This window comes from Thalassophryne amazonica, chromosome 5, assembly GCF_902500255.1.
Source record: "Thalassophryne amazonica chromosome 5, fThaAma1.1, whole genome shotgun sequence".
Lineage (NCBI taxonomy): Eukaryota > Metazoa > Chordata > Actinopteri > Batrachoidiformes > Batrachoididae > Thalassophryne > Thalassophryne amazonica.
The window spans coordinates 125,188,679-125,206,901 of NC_047107.1; the positions used below are offsets into that span (position 1 = coordinate 125,188,679).

The 18,223-nt window shown below is 41.8% G+C and overlaps 1 protein-coding gene across 1 annotated transcript; it reads left to right on the forward strand.

The window, feature by feature from the left end:
- The first annotated feature begins 316 nt into the window (after window positions 1–316).
- Window positions 317–16,113, forward strand: adora2aa (adenosine A2a receptor a). Its single transcript, XM_034171283.1, has 2 exons — window positions 317–1,081; window positions 14,841–16,113. The coding sequence occupies exons 1-2, from the start codon at window positions 747–749 to the stop codon at window positions 15,595–15,597; spliced, it is 1,092 nt and encodes a 363-aa protein (XP_034027174.1). The 5' UTR covers window positions 317–746; the 3' UTR covers window positions 15,598–16,113.
- Window positions 16,114–18,223: the final 2,110 nt, after the last annotated feature.

Here is an 18,223-nt window from a genome sequence, read left to right on the forward strand (position 1 = left end):
TGTGTGTGCGCACACATGTGCTTGTGCGATTCGTGCATAAATTAATGGCCCCTGCAGTCCCCCTCTCCCAATCACATAAGTCTTGGTGCACCACTGTTAGCCGAGATGTCTCTGTGATGTTCACTGAAAAACATTTTTTAAGTAAGCGTTATTAGACATTTGGATCAAAAAGAGACAAAAAAAAAAAAAAAAAAAACACTTGTAAAAATGTGTACTTTGTGTTATTTCTAAGTGTTTGATGTGGTGATGTGTGGTATTTTATCGAGCTCTCTCACTCTGTCTTTGCTGTTTGCACACTTTACTGATTTTTTTTTTTAACCACACACACACCGGATTTCACTCTCGTCATGCATCTTAAGTTTATCTGCTGCTATTTTCAAACTTCCTTCGTCGTAAATGCACTTCCTCTTTTGCAGCAGTGCGCCTCTTCATCAGCAGCGGCAGGAACGCTTCGGTGATGCAAGCTGCTGCTGGAATCCTGTCGGCCTCTGGAGGAGTTCATGGGAAGCAGAGTGCAGTGTGAAGCTCTGAGGGGAAGGTCCAGGGGGCAGCTCCAGAGAGGCGAATGGAAGCAGCAGTCACGCCTGGAACCCTCTGACAGCGGCTCCCAGCTGTGTCAACCTGTTCCTGCTTTCAGACAGATGCTCCTGGAGGTATGGTGGTGGGGAGGGTTGGCAGGCTGCAGCGATGGTTGTTGAGGCAAGGCCTCCTGCCTCTCCGTCAGTGACCTCTCCATTTGTGTCGCCATGCACGACGACCCCGTTGCCTCTGCCTACATCATCCTGGAGTTACTGATCGCCGCGTTCTCCGTCCTGGGCAATGTGCTGGTCTGCTGGGCCGTGGGCCTCAACACCAACCTGCAGACCATCACCAACTTCTTCGTGGTGTCTCTGGCAGTGGCCGACATTGCAGTGGGCGTCCTGGCCATTCCCTTCGCCGTTGTTATCAGCATTGGATTCTGCTCCAATTTCTACGGCTGTTTGTTCATGGCCTGCTTCGTGCTGATTCTCACCCAGAGCTCCATCTTCAGCCTGCTGGCCATCGCCATCGACCGGTACATCGCCATCAAGCTACCTCTTAGGTCAGTGTGAAGTTCAAGCTCAGAAGGTCACGGCAACAGTTCAGCGTTCTTTGTAAAACTACATAAAACACAGCGTTGCTCTTTCACCTTTCCGATAAACCGACTGTGTTTGATCTGGAACATGTCAGCGTTGGGTTGGTTGGTTATAGTGGATGTGTTTGTGCTGACCAGGTCGTAGCTTAGCTGTAGCTGCTGGCTAACTGCAAAATAAAAATGTTAAATTCCCATTTGCTTTGTTAGCTAATCACAGGAATAGTCTAATTTAAAATAAGACCGGACAAATAAATACAGAGGAATGGTTTCAGGACCTAATGATGTGTTTGTGGGCTCAATCTGGCCCCGGGGCAGCCACTTTGAGAACCCTGCAGTAAAAGGAGCCAGTAGCTTTTAAATGCTGAAAATGTGCAATGTGAGTTTCACACCATGTAAATGTATTTAATTTTGAAACATTTGCATTTCAAGAAGTGAAAAGAGAAATGCTTCATATTAATCTTTAGTTAAGTTCTTATAAGATGTTTATTAATGATTTATTAACATGACATAAGTATTAATAACATAATAAATGTGTTTATTGTTGCATAATAGACATTTATTGCCACCTAAAACAAACATGTTAACAGCTCATGAAGTGTTTCAGAATAATAAAATCCTGACCCGTTTCTTATCATTGGTTACAAACACATTCACTGAGTTTGGTCAGTTATCAGAAACTCGACTCATTGGAATTCAGACAATTTCTCAACAAGGAGATATTTATTCAGTTTAACTCAATGACATGTTAAGTTTTTTTTATTTTTAACAAACTTTGTTGTCTTATTGAAAGTAATACCTAATTAATTAAGCATTTACTAACATTTAACTATGATTTTTGCAGCTATGGGATCTAAAGTGAGATCTGTAGTACCTCATGATCCAACAGTGAATGTGTTTACGACGCCTTTACTAACAGATAATATAATAAGCATTGATAAGGGGTTATAAAGGCCTTATTACCTGTTAAGTCAATCAATCAATCAATCAATTTTTTTATATAGCGCCAAATCACAACAAACAGTTGCCCCAAGGCGCTTTATATTGTAAGGCAAGGCCATACAATAATTATGTAAAACCCCAACGGTCAAAACGACCCCCTGTGAGCAAGCACTTGGCTACAGTGGGAAGGAAAAACTCCCTTTTAACAGGAAGAAACCTCCAGCAGAACCAGGCTCAGGGAGGGGCAGTCTTCTGCTGGGACTGGTTGGGGCTGAGGGAGAGAACCAGGAAAAAGACATGCTGTGGAGGGGAGCAGAGATCGATCACTAATGATTAAATGCAGAGTGGTGCATACAGAGCAAAAAGAGAAAGAAACAGTGCATCATGGGAACCCCCCAGCAGTCTACGTCTATAGCAGCATAACTAAGGGATGGTTCAGGGTCACCTGATCCAGCCCTAACTATAAGCTTTAGCAAAAAGGAAAGTTTTAAGCCTAATCTTAAAAGTAGAGAGGGTGTCTGTCTCCCTGATCTGAATTGGGAGCTGGTTCCACAGGAGAGGAGCCTGAAAGCTGAAGGCTCTGCCTCCCATTCTACTCTTACAAACCCTAGGAACTACAAGTAAGCCTGCAGTCTGAGAGCGAAGCGCTCTATTGGGGTGATATGGTACTACGAGGTCCCTAAGATAAGATGGGACCTGATTATTCAAAACCTTATAAGTAAGAAGAAGAATTTTAAATTCTATTCTAGAATTAACAGGAAGCCAATGAAGAGAGGCCAATATGGGTGAGATATGCTCTCTCCTTCTAGTCCCCGTCAGTACTCTAGCTGCAGCATTTTGAATTAACTGAAGGCTTTTTAGGGAACTTTTAGGACAACCTGATAATAATGAATTACAATAGTCCAGCCTAGAGGAAATAAATGCATGAATTAGTTTTTCAGCATCACTCTGAGACAAGACCTTTCTGATTTTAGAGATATTGCGTAAATGCAAAAAAGCAGTCCTACATATTTGTTTAATATGCGCTTTGAATGACATATCCTGATCAAAAATGACTCCAAGATTTCTCACAGTATTACTAGAGGTCAGGGTAATGCCATCCACAGTAAGGATCTGGTTAGACACCATGTTTCTAAGATTTGTGGGGCCAAGTACAATAACTTCAGTTTTATCTGAGTTTAAAAGCAGGAAATTAGAGGTCATCCATGTCTTTATGTCTGTAAGACAATCCTGCAGTTTAGCTAATTGGTGTGTGTCCTCTGGCTTCATGGATAGATAAAGCTGGGTATCATCTGCGTAACAATGAAAATTTAAGCAATACCGTCTAATAATACTGCCTAAGGGAATCAATCAATCAACTTTTTTCTTGTATAGCGCCAAATCACAACAAACAGTTGCCCCAAGGCGCTCCACATTGCAAGGCAAGGCCATACAATAATTATGAAACACAGTCTACGTCTAAAGCAACATAACCAAGGGATGGTCCAGGGTCACCCGATCCAGCCCTAACTATAAGCCTTAGCGAAAAGGAAAGTTTTAAGCCTAATCTTAAAAGTAGAGAGGGTATCTGTCTCCCTGATCTGAATTGGGAGCTGGTTCCACAGGAGAGGAGCCTGAAAGCTGAAGGCTCTGCCTCCCATTCTACTCTTACAAACCCTAGGAACTACAAGTAAGCCCGCAGTCTGAGAGCGAAGCGCTCTAATGGGGTAATATGGTACTATGAGGTCCCTAAGATAAGATGGGACCTGATTATTCAAAACCTTATAAGTAAGAAGAAGAATTTTAAATTCTATTCTAGCATTAACAGGAAGCCAATGAAGGGAGGCCAACACGGGTGAGATATGCTCTCTCCTGCTAGTCCCCGTCAGTACTCTAGCTGCAGCATTCTGAACCAACTGAAGGCTTTTTAGGGAACTTTTAGGACAACCTGATAATAATGAATTACAATAGTCCAGCCTAGAGGAAACAAATGCATGAATTAGTTTTTCAGCATCACTCTGAGACAAGACCTTTCTGATTTTAGAGATATTGCGTAAATGCAAAAAGGCAGTCCTACATATTTGTTTAATATGCGCTTTGAATGACATATCCTGATCAAAAATAACTCCAAGATTTCTCACAGTATTACTAGAGATCAGGGAAATGCCATCCAGAGTAACGATCTGGTTAGACACCATGCTTCTAAGATTTGTGGGGCCAAGTACAATAACTTCAGTTTTATCTGAGTTTAAAAGCAGGAAATTAGAGGTCATCCATGTCTTTATGTCTGTAAGACAATCCTGCAGTTTAGCTAATTGGTGCGTATCCTCTGGCTTCATGGATAGATAAAGCTGGGTATCATCTGCGTAACAATGAAAATTTAAGCAATACCGTCTAATAATACTGCCCAAGGGAAGCATGTATAAAGTGAATAAAATTGGTCCTAGCACAGAACCTTGTGGAACTCCATAATTAACTTTAGTCTGTGAAGAAGATTCCCCATTTACATGAACAAACTGTAATCTATTAGACAAATATGATTCAAACCACCGCAGCGCAATGCCTTTAATACCTATGACATGCTCTAATCTCTGAGATGAGTCCACTGTCCGAGGCCATAAGAAGATCATTTGTAACCTTCACTAATGCTGTTTCTGTACTATGATGAATCCTAAAACCTGACTGAAACTCTTCAAATAGACCATTCCTCTGCAGGTGATCAGTTAGCTGTTTTACAACTACCCTCTCAAGAATCTTTGAGAGAAAAGGAAGGTTGGAGATTGGCCTATAATTAGCTAAGATAGCTGGGTCAAGTGATGGCTTTTTAAGTAATGGTTTAATTACTGCCACCTTAAAGGCCTGTGGTACATAACCAACTAACAAAGATAGATTGATCATATTTAAGATTGAAGCATTAAATAATGGTAGGACTTCCTTGAGCAGCCTGGCAGGAATGGGGTCTAATAAGCATGTTGATGGTTTGGATGAAGTAACTAATGAAAATAACTCAGACAGAACAATCGGAGAGAAAGAGTCTAACCAAATACCGGCATCACTGAAAGCAGCCAAAGATAACGATACATCTTTGGGATGGTTATGAGTAATTTTTTCTCTAATAGTTAAAATTTTGTTAGCAAAGAAAGTCATGAAGTCATTACTAGTTAAAGTTAATGGAATACTCAGCTCAATAGAGCTCTGACTCTTTGTCAGCCTGGCTACAGTGCTGAAAAGAAACCTGGGGTTGTTCTTATTTTCTTCAATTAGTGATGAGTAGAAAGATGTCCTAGCTTCACGAAGGGCTTTCTTATAGAGCAACAAACTCTTTTTCCAGGCTAAGTGAAGATCTTCTAAATTAGTGAGACGCCATTTCCTCTCCAACTTACGGGTTATCTGCTTTAAGCTACGAGTTTGTGAGTTATACCACGGAGTCAGACACTTCTGATTTAAAGCTCTCTTTTTCAGAGGAGCTACAGCATCCAAAGTTGTCTTCAATGAGGATGTAAAACTATTGACAAGATACTCTAACTCCCTTACAGAGTTTAGGTAGCTACTCTGCTCTGTGTTGGTATATGACATTAGAGAACATAAAGAAGGAATCATATCCTTAAACCTAGTTACAGCGCTTTCTGAAAGACTTCTAGTGTAATGAAACTTATTCCCCACTGCAGGGTAGTCCATCAGGGTAAATGTAAATGTTATTAAAAAATGATCAGACAAAAGGGAGTTTTCAGGGAATACTGTTAAGTCTTCTATTTCCATACCATAAGTCAGAACAAGATCTAAGATATGATTAAAGTGGTGGGTGGACTCATTTACTTTTTGAGCAAAGCCAATAGAGTCTAATAATAGATTAAATGCAGTGTTGAGGCTGTCATTCTCAGCATCTGTGTGGATGTTAAAATCGCCCACTATAATTATCTTATCTGAGCTAAGCACTAAGTCAGACAAAAGGTCTGAAAATTCACAGAGAAACTCACAGTAACGACCAGGTGGACGATAGATAATAACAAATAAAACTGGTTTTTGGGACTTCCAATTTGGATGGACAAGACTAAGAGTCAAGCTTTCAAATGAATTAAAGCTCTGTCTGGGTTTTTGATTAATTAATAAGCTGGAATGGAAGATTGCTGCTAATCCTCTGCCCCGGCCCGTGCTACGAGCATTCTGACAGTTAGTGTGACTCGGGGGTGTTGACTCATTTAAACTACCATATTCATCCTGCTGTAACCAGGTTTCTGTAAGGCAGAATAAATCAATATGTTGATCAATTATTATATCATTTACCAACAGGGACTTAGAAGAGAGAGACCTAATGTTTAATAGACCACATTTAACTGTTTTAGTCTGTGGTGCAGTTGAAGGTGCTATATTATTTTTTTCTTTTTGAATTTTTATGCTTAAATAGATTTTTGCTGGTTATTGGTGGTCTGGGAGCAGGCACCGTCTCTACGGGGATGGGGTAATGAGGGGATGGCAGGGGGAGAGAAGCTGCAGAGAGGTGTGTAAGACTACAACTCTGCTTCCTGGTCCCAACCCTGGATAGTCACGGCTTGGAGGATTTAAGAAAATTGGCCAGATTTCTAGAAATGAGAGCTGCTCCATCCAAAGTGGGATGGATGCCGTCTCTCCTAACAAGACCAGGTTTTCCCCAGAAGCTTTGCCAATTATCTATGAAGCCCACCTCATTTTTTGGACACCACTCAGACAGCCAGCAATTCAAGGAGAACATGCGGCTAAACATGTCACTCCCGGTCTGATTGGGGAGGGGCCCAGAGAAAACTACAGAGTCCGACATTGTTTTTGCAAAGTTACACACCGATTTAATGTTAATTTTAGTGACCTCCGATTGGCGTAACCGGGTGTCATTACTGCCGACGTGAATTACAATCTTACCAAATTTACGCTTAGCCTTAGCCAGCAGTTTCAAATTTCCTTCAATGTCGCCTGCTCTGGCCCCCGGAAGACAATTGACTATGGTTGCTGGTGTCGCTAACTTCACATTTCGCAAAACAGAGTCGCCAATAACCAGAGTTTGATCCTCGGCGGGTGTGTCGTCGAGTGGGGAAAAACGGTTAGAGATGTGAACGGGTTGGCGGTGTACACGGGGCTTCTGTTTAGGGCTACGCTTCCTCCTCACAGTCACCCAGTCAGCCTGCTTTCCCGGCTGCTCGGGATCTGCCAGGGGGTAACTAACGGCGGCTAAGCTACCTTGGTCCGCACCGACTACAGGGGCCTGGCTAGCTGTAGAATTTTCCACGGTGCGGAGCCGAGTCTCCAATTCGCCCAGCCTGGCCTCCAAAGCTACGAATAAGCTACACTTATTACAAGTACCGTTACTGCTAAAGGAGGCCGAGGAATAACTAAACATTTCGCACCCAGAGCAGAAAAGTGCGGGAGAGACAGGAGAAGCCGCCATGCTAAATCGGCTAAGAGCTAGTAGCTACGCTAAGCTAGCGGATTCCTAAAAACACGCAAAGTGAATAATGTGTAAATAATTTAGAGGTGATTCAGCAGAAGGAGTGCTTTAGTTAAGGCACGTAAAGATTACACTGGGAAACAAATCGTAATCTAGATAACTAGATCAATCTAACTGCGCAGATTAAACAGCTAACAGATACAGAAAAACACCGCTGTGCTCCGGAACAGGAAGTGATACAATACAGTGAGAGCCAACCACCAGTTAAGTGAAGTAAAGCTTTACCAGAGAACGTTGTCTCTTCAGCTCCCATTGTCTTTGTCTGGATGTTTGTAATCAGAATTAATCAAAACAGTTTTCAGCAATCTGCATGAAATGTAATGGAATTACTAGTCACACTTCCTAATCTAGAAGGATCATTAACGTCTCACTGTTGATATGGATGTGAATTTGGATTACGTCTTTACTTTTTTTTTTTTTTTACATAGTAAGATGTGGCTCTTTCTTATAAATAATCCTACAAACGTGCAATAACAACAATCGTTCAACCTTGTTGCACGTACAGCCTCCACCTGTGCCAGTGCAATTTCAATTTGTCCTTAATCTCTTAATTATTTGAAAGCTTCTCAGTCAAATCCTTTGTCTTAAACATACTTGATACTGGTGGTTGTTACTGAATGATCAGAGGCATAACGAGTGCTAATAAAGCCATGATTATTATTGATCACTGTCATAACTGAAGTATACAAAATTTAAAAATTACTATAAGAAACAAACTGCCATTAAACTGCTGCTTGATATCAAACAGATTAAAATTGAAATTGTGGGATATATTAGTTTAACAAACAGTGTTCATTATCTAAAGGAGGGACGGCACGATACCACTATTTCATGTTTGATACTGATATTGGAATCTTCAGTATTTGCTGATTGGCATCCATCCCACTTTGGATGGAGCAGCTCTCATTTCTAGAAATCTGACCAATTTTCTTAAATCCTCCAAACCGTGACTATCCAGGGTTGGGACCAGGAAGCAGAGTTGTAGTCTTACACACCTCTCTGCAGCTTCTCTCCCCCTGCCATCCCCTCATTACCCCATCCCTGTAGAGACGGTGCCTGCTCCCAGACCACCAATAACCAGCAAAAATCTATTTAAGCATAAAAATTCAAAAAGAAAAAATAATATAGCACCTTCAACTGCACCACAGACTAAAACAGTTAAATGTGGTCTATTAAACATTAGGTCTCTCTCTTCTAAGTCCCTGTTAGTAAATTATATAATAATTGATCAACATATTGATTTATTCTGCCTTACAGAAACCTGGTTACAGCAGGATGAATATGTTAGTTTAAATGAGTCAACACCCCCGAGTCACACTAACTGTCAGAATGCTCGTAGCACGGGCCGAGGAGGAGGATTAGCAGCAATCTTCCATTCCAGCTTATTAATTAATCAAAAACCCAGACAGAGCTTTAATTCATTTGAAAGCTTGACTCTTAGTCTTGTCCATCCAAATTGGAAGTCCCAAAAACCAGTTTTATTTGTTATTATCTATCGTCCACCTGGTCGTTACTGTGAGTTTCTCTGTGAATTTTCAGACCTTTTGTCTGACTTAGTGCTTAGCTCAGATAAGATAATTATAGTGGGCGATTTTAACATCCACACAGATGCTGAGAATGACAGCCTCAACACTGCATTTAATCTATTATTAGACTCTATTGGCTTTGCTCAAAAAGTAAATGAGTCCACCCACCACTTTAATCATATCTTAGATCTTGTTCTGACTTATGGTATGGAAATAGAAGACTTAACAGTATTCCCTGAAAACTCCCTTCTGTCTGATCATTTCTTAATAACATTTACATTTACTCTGATGGACTACCCAGCAGTGGGGAATAAGTTTCATTACACTAGAAGTCTTTCAGAAAGCGCTGTAACTAGGTTTAAGGATATGATTCCTTCTTTATGTTCTCTAATGCCATATACCAACACAGTGCAGAGTAGCTACCTAAACTCTGTAAGTGAGATAGAGTATCTCGTTAATAGTTTTACATCCTCATTGAAGACAACTTTGGATACTGTAGCTCCTCTGAAAAAGAGAGCTTTAAATCAGAAGTGCCTGACTCCGTGGTATAACTCACAAACTCGTAGCTTAAAGCAGATAACCCGTAAGTTGGAGAGGAAATGGCGTCTCACTAATTTAGAAGATCTTCACTTAGCCTGGAAAAAGAGTCTGTTGCTCTATAAAAAAGCCCTCCGTAAAGCTAGGACATCTTTCTACTCATCACTAATTGAAGAAAATAAGAACAACCCCAGGTTTCTTTTCAGCACTGTAGCCAGGCTGACAAAGAGTCAGAGCTCTATTGAGCTGAGTATTCCATTAACTTTAACTAGTAATGACTTCATGACTTTCTTTGCTAACAAAATTTTAACTATTAGAGAAAAAATTACTCATAACCATCCCAAAGACGTATCGTTATCTTTGGCTGCTTTCAGTGATGCCGGTATTTGGTTAGACTCTTTCTCTCTGATTGTTCTGTCTGAGTTATTTTCATTAGTTACTTCATCCAAACCATCAACATGTTTATTAGACCCCATTCCTACCAGGCTGCTCAAGGAAGCCCTACCATTATTTAATGCTTCGATCTTAAATATGATCAATCTATCATTGTTAGTTGGCTATGTACCACAGGCTTTTAAGGTGGCAGTAATTAAACCATTACTTAAAAAGCCATCACTTGACCCAGCTATCTTAGCTAATTATAGGCCAATCTCCAACCTTCCTTTTCTCTCAAAAATTCTTGAAAGGGTAGTTGTAAAACAGCTAACTAATCATCTGCAGAGGAATGGTCTATTTGAAGAGTTTCAGTCAGGTTTTAGAATTCATCATAGTACAGAAACAGCATTAGTGAAGGTTACAAATGATCTTCTTATGGCCTCGGACAGTGGACTCATCTCTGTGCTTGTTCTGTTAGACCTCAGTGCTGCTTTTGATACTGTTGACCATAAAATTTTATTACAGAGATTAGAGCATGCCATAGGTATTAAAGGCACTGCGCTGCGGTGGTTTGAATCATATTTGTCTAATAGATTACAATTTGTTCATGTAAATGGGGAATCTTCTTCACAGACTAAGGTTAATTATGGAGTTCCACAAGGTTCTGTGCTAGGACCAATTTTATTCACTTTATACATGCTTCCCTTAGGCAGTATTATTACGGTATTGCTTAAATTTTCATTGTTACGCAGATGATACCCAGCTTTATCTATCCATGAAGCCAGAGGACACACACCAATTAGCTAAACTGCAGGATTGTCTTACAGACATAAAGACATGGATGACCTCTAATTTCCTGCTTTTAAACTCAGATAAAACTGAAGTTATTGTACTTGGCCCCACAAATCTTAGAAACATGGTGTCTAACCAGATCCTTACTCTGGATGGCATTACCCTGACCTCTAGTAATACTGTGAGAAATCTTGGAGTCATTTTTGATCAGGATATGTCATTCAAAGCGCATATTAAACAAATATGTAGGACTGCTTTTTTGCATTTACGCAATATCTCTAAAATCAGAAAGGTCTTGTCTCAGAGTGATGCTGAAAAACTAATTCATGCATTTATTTCCTCTAGGCTGGACTATTGTAATTCATTATTATCAGGTTGTCCTAAAAGTTCCCTAAAAAGCCTTCAGTTAATTCAAAATGCTGCAGCTAGAGTACTGACGGGGACTAGAAGGAGAGAGCATATCTCACCCATATTGGCCTCTCTTCATTGGCTTCCTGTTAATTCTAGAATAGAATTTAAAATTCTTCTTCTTACTTATAAGGTTTTGAATAATCAGGTCCCATCTTATCTTAGGGACCTCGTAGTACCATATCACCCCAATAGAGCGCTTCACTCTCAGACTGCAGGCTTACTTGTAGTTCCTAGGGTTTGTAAGAGTAGAATGGGAGGCAGAGCCTTCAGCTTTCAGGCTCCTCTCCTGTGGAACCAGCTCCCAATTCAGATCAGGGAGACAGACACCCTCTCTACTTTTAAGATTAGGCTTAAAACTTTCCTTTTTGCTAAATCTTATAGTTAGGGCTGGATCAGGTGACCCTGAACCATCCCTTAGTTATGCTGCTATAGACGTAGACTGCTGGGGGGTTCCCATGATGCATTGTTTCTTTCTCTTTTTGCTCTGTATGCACCACTCTGCATTTAATCATTAGTGATTGATCTCTGCTCCCCTCCACAGCATGTCTTTTTCCTGGTTCTCTCCCTCAGCCCCAACCAGTCCCAGCAGAAGACTGCCCCTCCCTGAGCCTGGTTCTGCTGGAGGTTTCTTCCTGTTAAAAGGGAGTTTTTCCTTCGCACTGTAGCCAAGTGCTTGCTCACAGGGGGTCGTTTTGACCGTTGGGGTTTTACATAATTATTGTATGGCCTTGCCTTACAATATAAAGCGCCTTGGGGCAACTGTTTGTTGTGATTTGGCGCTATATAAAAAAAAATTGATTGATTGATACCTTTCTCAAAAAAAAAAAAAAAGCAAGTAATCTGTTAATAAATACTTTCCTGGAAGGACGTTGCTAACCTAGTCATCTATTTAGAGATCAGCTCAAAGTGTTAAAGAAATATTCTACTCCCCTGAAACATACACAGCACGACTCAGATGTGCAATAGAAGACTCAGAATTATTTTTTTGTTAAACCCCTGATGTCTGATCTAGTAATTATAGCCAATATACAACAATATCAAGCCAATATAAAGTGCAGGATTTTGAATCAGCATCAGGAAAAGAAACATGTTGTTAGAAAATTGTAAAAAGCTGATTACAGGCTTACTTGATTTGTTTGATTAACAACAACCCACATCCCAGTAAGTTTTGGTTTATAGTGACATAAAACTGAGAACAGTTGATTCACTGATTAATCTGTAAATCTGCTGCTAACATCTTTCATGTCTGTGTGCCCATAAAAAGTTGTCATGTGAAGCAGAACTGATGCGTCGCGTTTCCCCGTTCAATCCCCTTCTGAACTTGACAACAGTATTAACACTGACGACGATCACCACTTTCAGCTAAGCGCCGAACGTTTGCACAGTTGCACACTTTCAGTCTGTCATGTTTTAATAACCGTATACGCTGCTACTCACGCACTGACCTCACACATGACCTCAACTTCCTGTTGGCCTGAGTCACGGCGCATCTCTTTCACACAGCCCCTCCCACGATGAAGATACGTGAGTGTTTCTTGTGCTGGTTCTCGTGTCTCTCTGCAGCAGCCCTGATGTAGGGGTGCTTGTTTTTGCAGCACTGACCTTTGCACTTTAACATCCCAAGAATGTACCAGAAACAAACCGAACACGTCAGCTGCTCTCCCACACTGTGCACCAGGCCCACTCAAAATAGACTCTTCCTTTAAAGCATTCTGGAAGTCGCTTTATTTACTTAGTTCCACTTTGTTTTGTCATAGGTATGTTAGTTTTGTTATGGAACAACTGTCTGCACTGAAACAGTAAACAATGTTTTGTTTTTTTACAAAAAGTACAACAAATGTATGCAAAATGACTGAAGACATTTGCACAAGGTGTTCAACAATATTGCACATAACTGAGTCACTGAATAACATTATGATTTCACCCTGCAGAAGGGGAAAGAATTATACGAGGTCTGTCAATAAAGTATAGGTCCTTTTTATTTTTTTCAAAAACTATATGGATTTCATTCACATGTTTTTACGTCAGACATGCTTGAACCCTCGTGCGCATGCGTGAGTTTTTCCACGCCTGTCGGTGACGTCATTCGCCTGTGAGCAGTCCTTGTGGGAGGAGTCGTCCAGCCCCTCGTCGGAATTCCTTTGTCTGAGAAGTTGCTGAGAGACTGGCGCTTTGTTTGATCAAAATTTTTTCTAAACCTGTGAGGCACATCGAAGTGGACACGGTTCAAAAAATTAAGCTGGTTTTCAGTGAAAATTTTAACAGCTGATGAGAGATTTTGAGGCGATACTGTCGCTTTAAGGACTTTCCACGGTGCGAGACGTCGTGCAGCGCTCCCAGGCACCGTCGTCAGCCTGTTTCAAGCTGAAAACCTCCACATTTCAGGCTCTATTGATCCAGGACGTCGTGAGAGAACAGAGAAGTTTCAGAAGAAGTTGGTTTCAGCATTTTATCCGGATATTCCACTGTTAAAGGAGATTTTTTTTAATGAAAGATGTGCAGACAGATTGCAGCGTCGGCTCACAGCCGCTGCGACGCTCCGCCACAGGAAAAACACCTCTGTTGAAAGCCTTAAGGACAAGTTGGAACATGTCCAGCTGTTAAACAATTTCTCATATACTCACTCCACTGAAAGCCATCAAAAGCCGCCTGGATTTTACAAATGGTTATCAACACGGAGGTGTTTTTCCTGTGCCGCCGCACCGCGCCGGCTGCTTCCCGACGCGCGGACCCGTCCGCACATCTTTCATTAAAAAAAATCTCCTTTAACAGTGGAATATCCGGATAAAATGCTGAAACCGACTTCTTCTGAAACTTCTCTGTTCTCTCACGACGTCCTGGATCAATAGAGCCTGAAATGTGGAGGTTTTCAGCTTGAAACAGGCTGACGACGACGCCTGAGAGCGCTGCGCGACGTCTCGCTCCGTGGGAAGTCCTTAAAGCAACAGTATCACCTCAAAATCTCTCATCAGCCGTTAAAATTTTCACTGAAAACCAGCTTAATTTTTCGAACCGTGTCCACTTCGATGTGCCTCACAGGTTTAGAAAATTTTTGATCAAACAAAGCGCCAGTCTCTCAGCAACTTCTCAGACAAAGGAATTCCAACGAGGGGCTGGACGACTCCTCCCACAAGGAGTGCTCACAGGCGAATGACGTCACCGACAGGCGTGGAAAAACTCACGCATGCGCACGAGGGTTCAAGCATGTCTGACGTAAAAACATATGAATGAAATCCATATAGTTTTTGAAAAAAATAAAAAGGACCTATACTTTATTGACAGCCCTCGTATAGTCTGATTGCCACAGGTAGGAAAGACCTCCTGTGGTGTGTGGTGGTGTGCACCTCACTGGTCTCAGTCTGTGCTCTGACAGGCTGTCAGTGTGGCATGCAGGGGGTGGGAGGTGCTGTCCAGGATGCTGAGCAGTTTCCTCAACATCCTCCTGTCTGACACCTCCACCACAGACTCCAGCTCTCCTCATGAGCTTGTTGAGTGTGTTTGTCTTTACGTAGCGATAATCGCAGCAGTTTGTTATTGGATGCCTTATGAAACGGTAGAATACAATGATGTATAAATAGCTATTTTATACAAAATATACTGTGTAGTAAAGATACAAAGCACTTGGCATTCACAGGAATGCACAGCTGAATCCAGTTCTCCACCTGATCAGCACTTTATGTTTCTTCTTCAGGTACAACAGCCTGGTGACAGGCCAGCGGGCTCGATGTATCATCGCCATCTGCTGGGTTTTATCCATCTTCATTGGCATGATACCCATGATGGGTTGGCACAAGCTGCCGCCAAACTCCAACACCACCATCTGCCCTCCTGGCCTGATGGAGTGCCTGTTTGAAGAGGTAGTAAACATGCAGTACATGGTCTACTTTAACTTTTTTGCCTGTGTGCTGATCCCCCTGCTGCTAATGTTGGGCATCTACCTGTGCATCTTCATGGCGGCTCGCCACCAGCTCAGGCTGATAGAACTGAAAGCAGTTTCCGGCGAGAAGTCGCGATCCACGCTGCAGAAGGAGATTCATGCTGCCAAGTCTCTGGCCATCATCGTGGGTCTGTTTGCCGTCTGCTGGCTGCCCCTACACATCATCAACTCCTTCACCCTCTTCTGCCCTCAGTGTGATCGTGCACCGGTGTTGATCATGAACGTGGCCATTATCCTCTCTCATGCCAACTCTGTGATCAACCCCTTCATCTACGCCTACCGCATCGAGGAGTTCAGATGCACCTTCCATAAGATTATCCGACTTCATATCTTGGGCCGGCGGGAGGTTTTGGAGAACGGCAGCAGCAAGCGTAGCTCCATTCGCAACAGCACGAACGACTCCAACAGAAACCAAGTAGACGGCCTGACCTTTGGCCTCTTGACTGAGAGAGCAGCATCAGCAGCAGCAGCCGCCGCCGTGAAATCACCTCCTGCTGCCCTGCTCATGTGACACCTCTAGAGAGCAGTCTGGTTGCGGTACACCATCATTCTTCATCCGTCTGCGTCTTCCTTTGACTTAAGGCAGGCTTGTGTCCAACCCAACCCTCACAGAGGCACAGAGCACTGTCCACCAAGCAGAACTGGTGGTGCTGCACAAGCCACATCATTCAATGACAGCCAGAGGACAAAGCCAAAAACACAGGTCAAAGGTCAAAGTCCCACCCTATGAGTCTGCTGGTTTATGCTCCAGTACAGGCAAAGTTATGTGTTACAGATTCTTGGAGACAAGAAAAGACATGAGTGGTTAAATATGTGTTTCAGTGATTCCACAGTCCTGATGACCTTAATAGCAGTGTTGTGTTGGGGGTGGGGGTAAGGTGGTTCACCACATTTGTTTCGTTTGCATTTTGGTGATGATTTGGATCCAAATATGGGTGTAGGAATTAATTTGCTCTTACAAGCAAACTGGCAAAAAGCTTGTCATTAAAGCTACAGTGTGTAGGTTTTAGTGCCATCTACTGGTGAGGTTGCAGGTTGCATTATGCTAAATCCCTTACATTTCCTTTCAGGTTTTGACTTCTGTGGTCATGGTAATTCATGCTACCTAGCCTTCTCTTGCAATAAGCAACATGTATGATTCTCCAATTCACAAAAATGAAGAGTTCAGACATGTTAGCAGCACTAGCAGTCAGTAGACTGTATATCGGGGAGCAACCACTGCTTCCTTTTATTTTTCTTCAGTCTTCCAGCTGTGATACAAAATGTGAATGGGAGGGCTAGCATGTCCCTTTGGGGCTACTGGAGCAACATGGTGGTGCCAACATGGCAGCCTCCATTGGGGGGGGCACATGTGTATATATCAAGAGTTCATTATAAGGTTATGAAAGCATATCGATTCATTGTTGCAGGTAATTTATGCACTAATAAGCAGATGGTTATGCATGCTATACTCCAATTTTGCTAATAAACACCCCATAAATTATACATACAGTAGCTTTAAATAAATACTTCAGCTTTTTAGTGTGATTTAAAAAAAATGTTCGAATTTTTCAGTTGAACACAGTAAATTTTGTAGGGTTAACACTACAGTGGTGCACGTGGTCCCATTCAAAATAGTGTTAAATCACGTTGATCAGCATACAGTTAAACTATGACAGAGTTGATTTAACACTGTTTTGAAGGGGGCCGTGTGCACTTGCTATAGTGTTGATTTAACACTGGAAAATTTACTGTTTACAAAAAGCTCCAGGATTCATGTTACAGCTCGGAATTCTGAAGTGAATCACAAATCTGCTTTGCGAAACTATCTTTGGCATCCTTGATTTTCCCAGCTTTTATCGTAATTCCCTCATGAGTTAAGGTTATGTGGCCTGTGGCCTACTTCTTTGTGAAGCCTCCCCAAAGTCCCCATCAGCTTCAAGGATTCAACTCAGAGGGAGACCTCCCAGGTCCTTGTCTTCTCGGGTACGGCAACATCTTGACTCATGCTTCAGCTGGAGAGTTATGTTAAGATGAGCATTAAAATGTCAACTTTAACCATAAAAAAAAACCTGATTGTTTGTAATGAACTGCAATTATTTCATCCAGCCAGTTGTGTCTGAAGAGATTTTTCATGGTTTTTAGCACCTGGTATTCTAATACGGTCAGTTTTGCCAAGGAGACTGATCATGTCCTCGTGGAAAAATGCTGGAGAATTCTGCAGAACTGTAGGGTTTATAGAAGAGCCCAAGTTGTGAATTCTGACCACAGACTTGTTGCAGCTTCCCTGTGGATTCAGTTGAAGTCTCACAGGCCCAAGATTAAATTGGGCCAGCCTTCAAGATCAGGAATTTGTGTGAAATCTGTCAGGATGACTTTGAGACATGGACATAACTGGTGAATAGATTGTGGGAGTTATTCCATAAACACACCTTGAAAGTTGCTGTTGATTGTATCGGAGTTGTCAGTGTCCAGAGGTGTTTAATATCTGAGGGCACTGCAAATACAGTGAGGTAAAAAAGTATTTAGTCAGCCCCTGACTGTGCAAGTTCTCCAACTTAGAAAGATGAGAGAGGTCTGTAATTTTCATCATAGGTACACTTCACCTATGAGAGACAAAATGAGAAGAAAAAAAAAAAAAAAAAAAAAAAAAAAATCCAGAAAATCACATTGTAGGATTTTTAAAGAATTTATTTGAAAATTATGGTGGAAAATAACATATTTGGTCACCCACAAACAAGTAAGATTTCTGGCTCTCACAGACCTGTAACTTCTTCTTTAAGAAGCTCTTCTGTCCTCCACCTGTTACCTCTATTAATGCACCTGTTTGAACTTGTTATGTGTATAAAAGACACTTGTCCACAACCTCAAACAGTCAGACTCTAAACTCAACCATGGCCAAGACCAAAGAGCTGTCAAAGGACACCAGGAAGAAAATTGTACATGTGCACCAGGCTGGGAAGAGTGAATCTACAATAGTCAAGCAGGTTGGTGTGAATAAATTGACTGTGGGAGCGATTACAAGAAAATGTCAGACATGCAAGACCATTGATAATCTCCCTTGATCTGGGGCTCCACACAAGAGCTCATCCTGTGGGGTCAAAATGATCATGAGAAAAGTGAACAAAAATCCCACAACTACACGGAGGGACCTGATG

Bases quoted from the DNA above. Each gene is read 5' to 3' on its own strand.
- adora2aa (XM_034171283.1), top strand. From the start codon at position 747: ATGCACGACGACCCCGTTGCCTCTGCCTACATCATCCTGGAGTTACTG. The intron at 1,082-14,840 runs GTCAGTGTGAAG...TTTCTTCTTCAG, and splicing joins GCCATCAAGCTACCTCTTAG to GTACAACAGCCTGGTGACAG.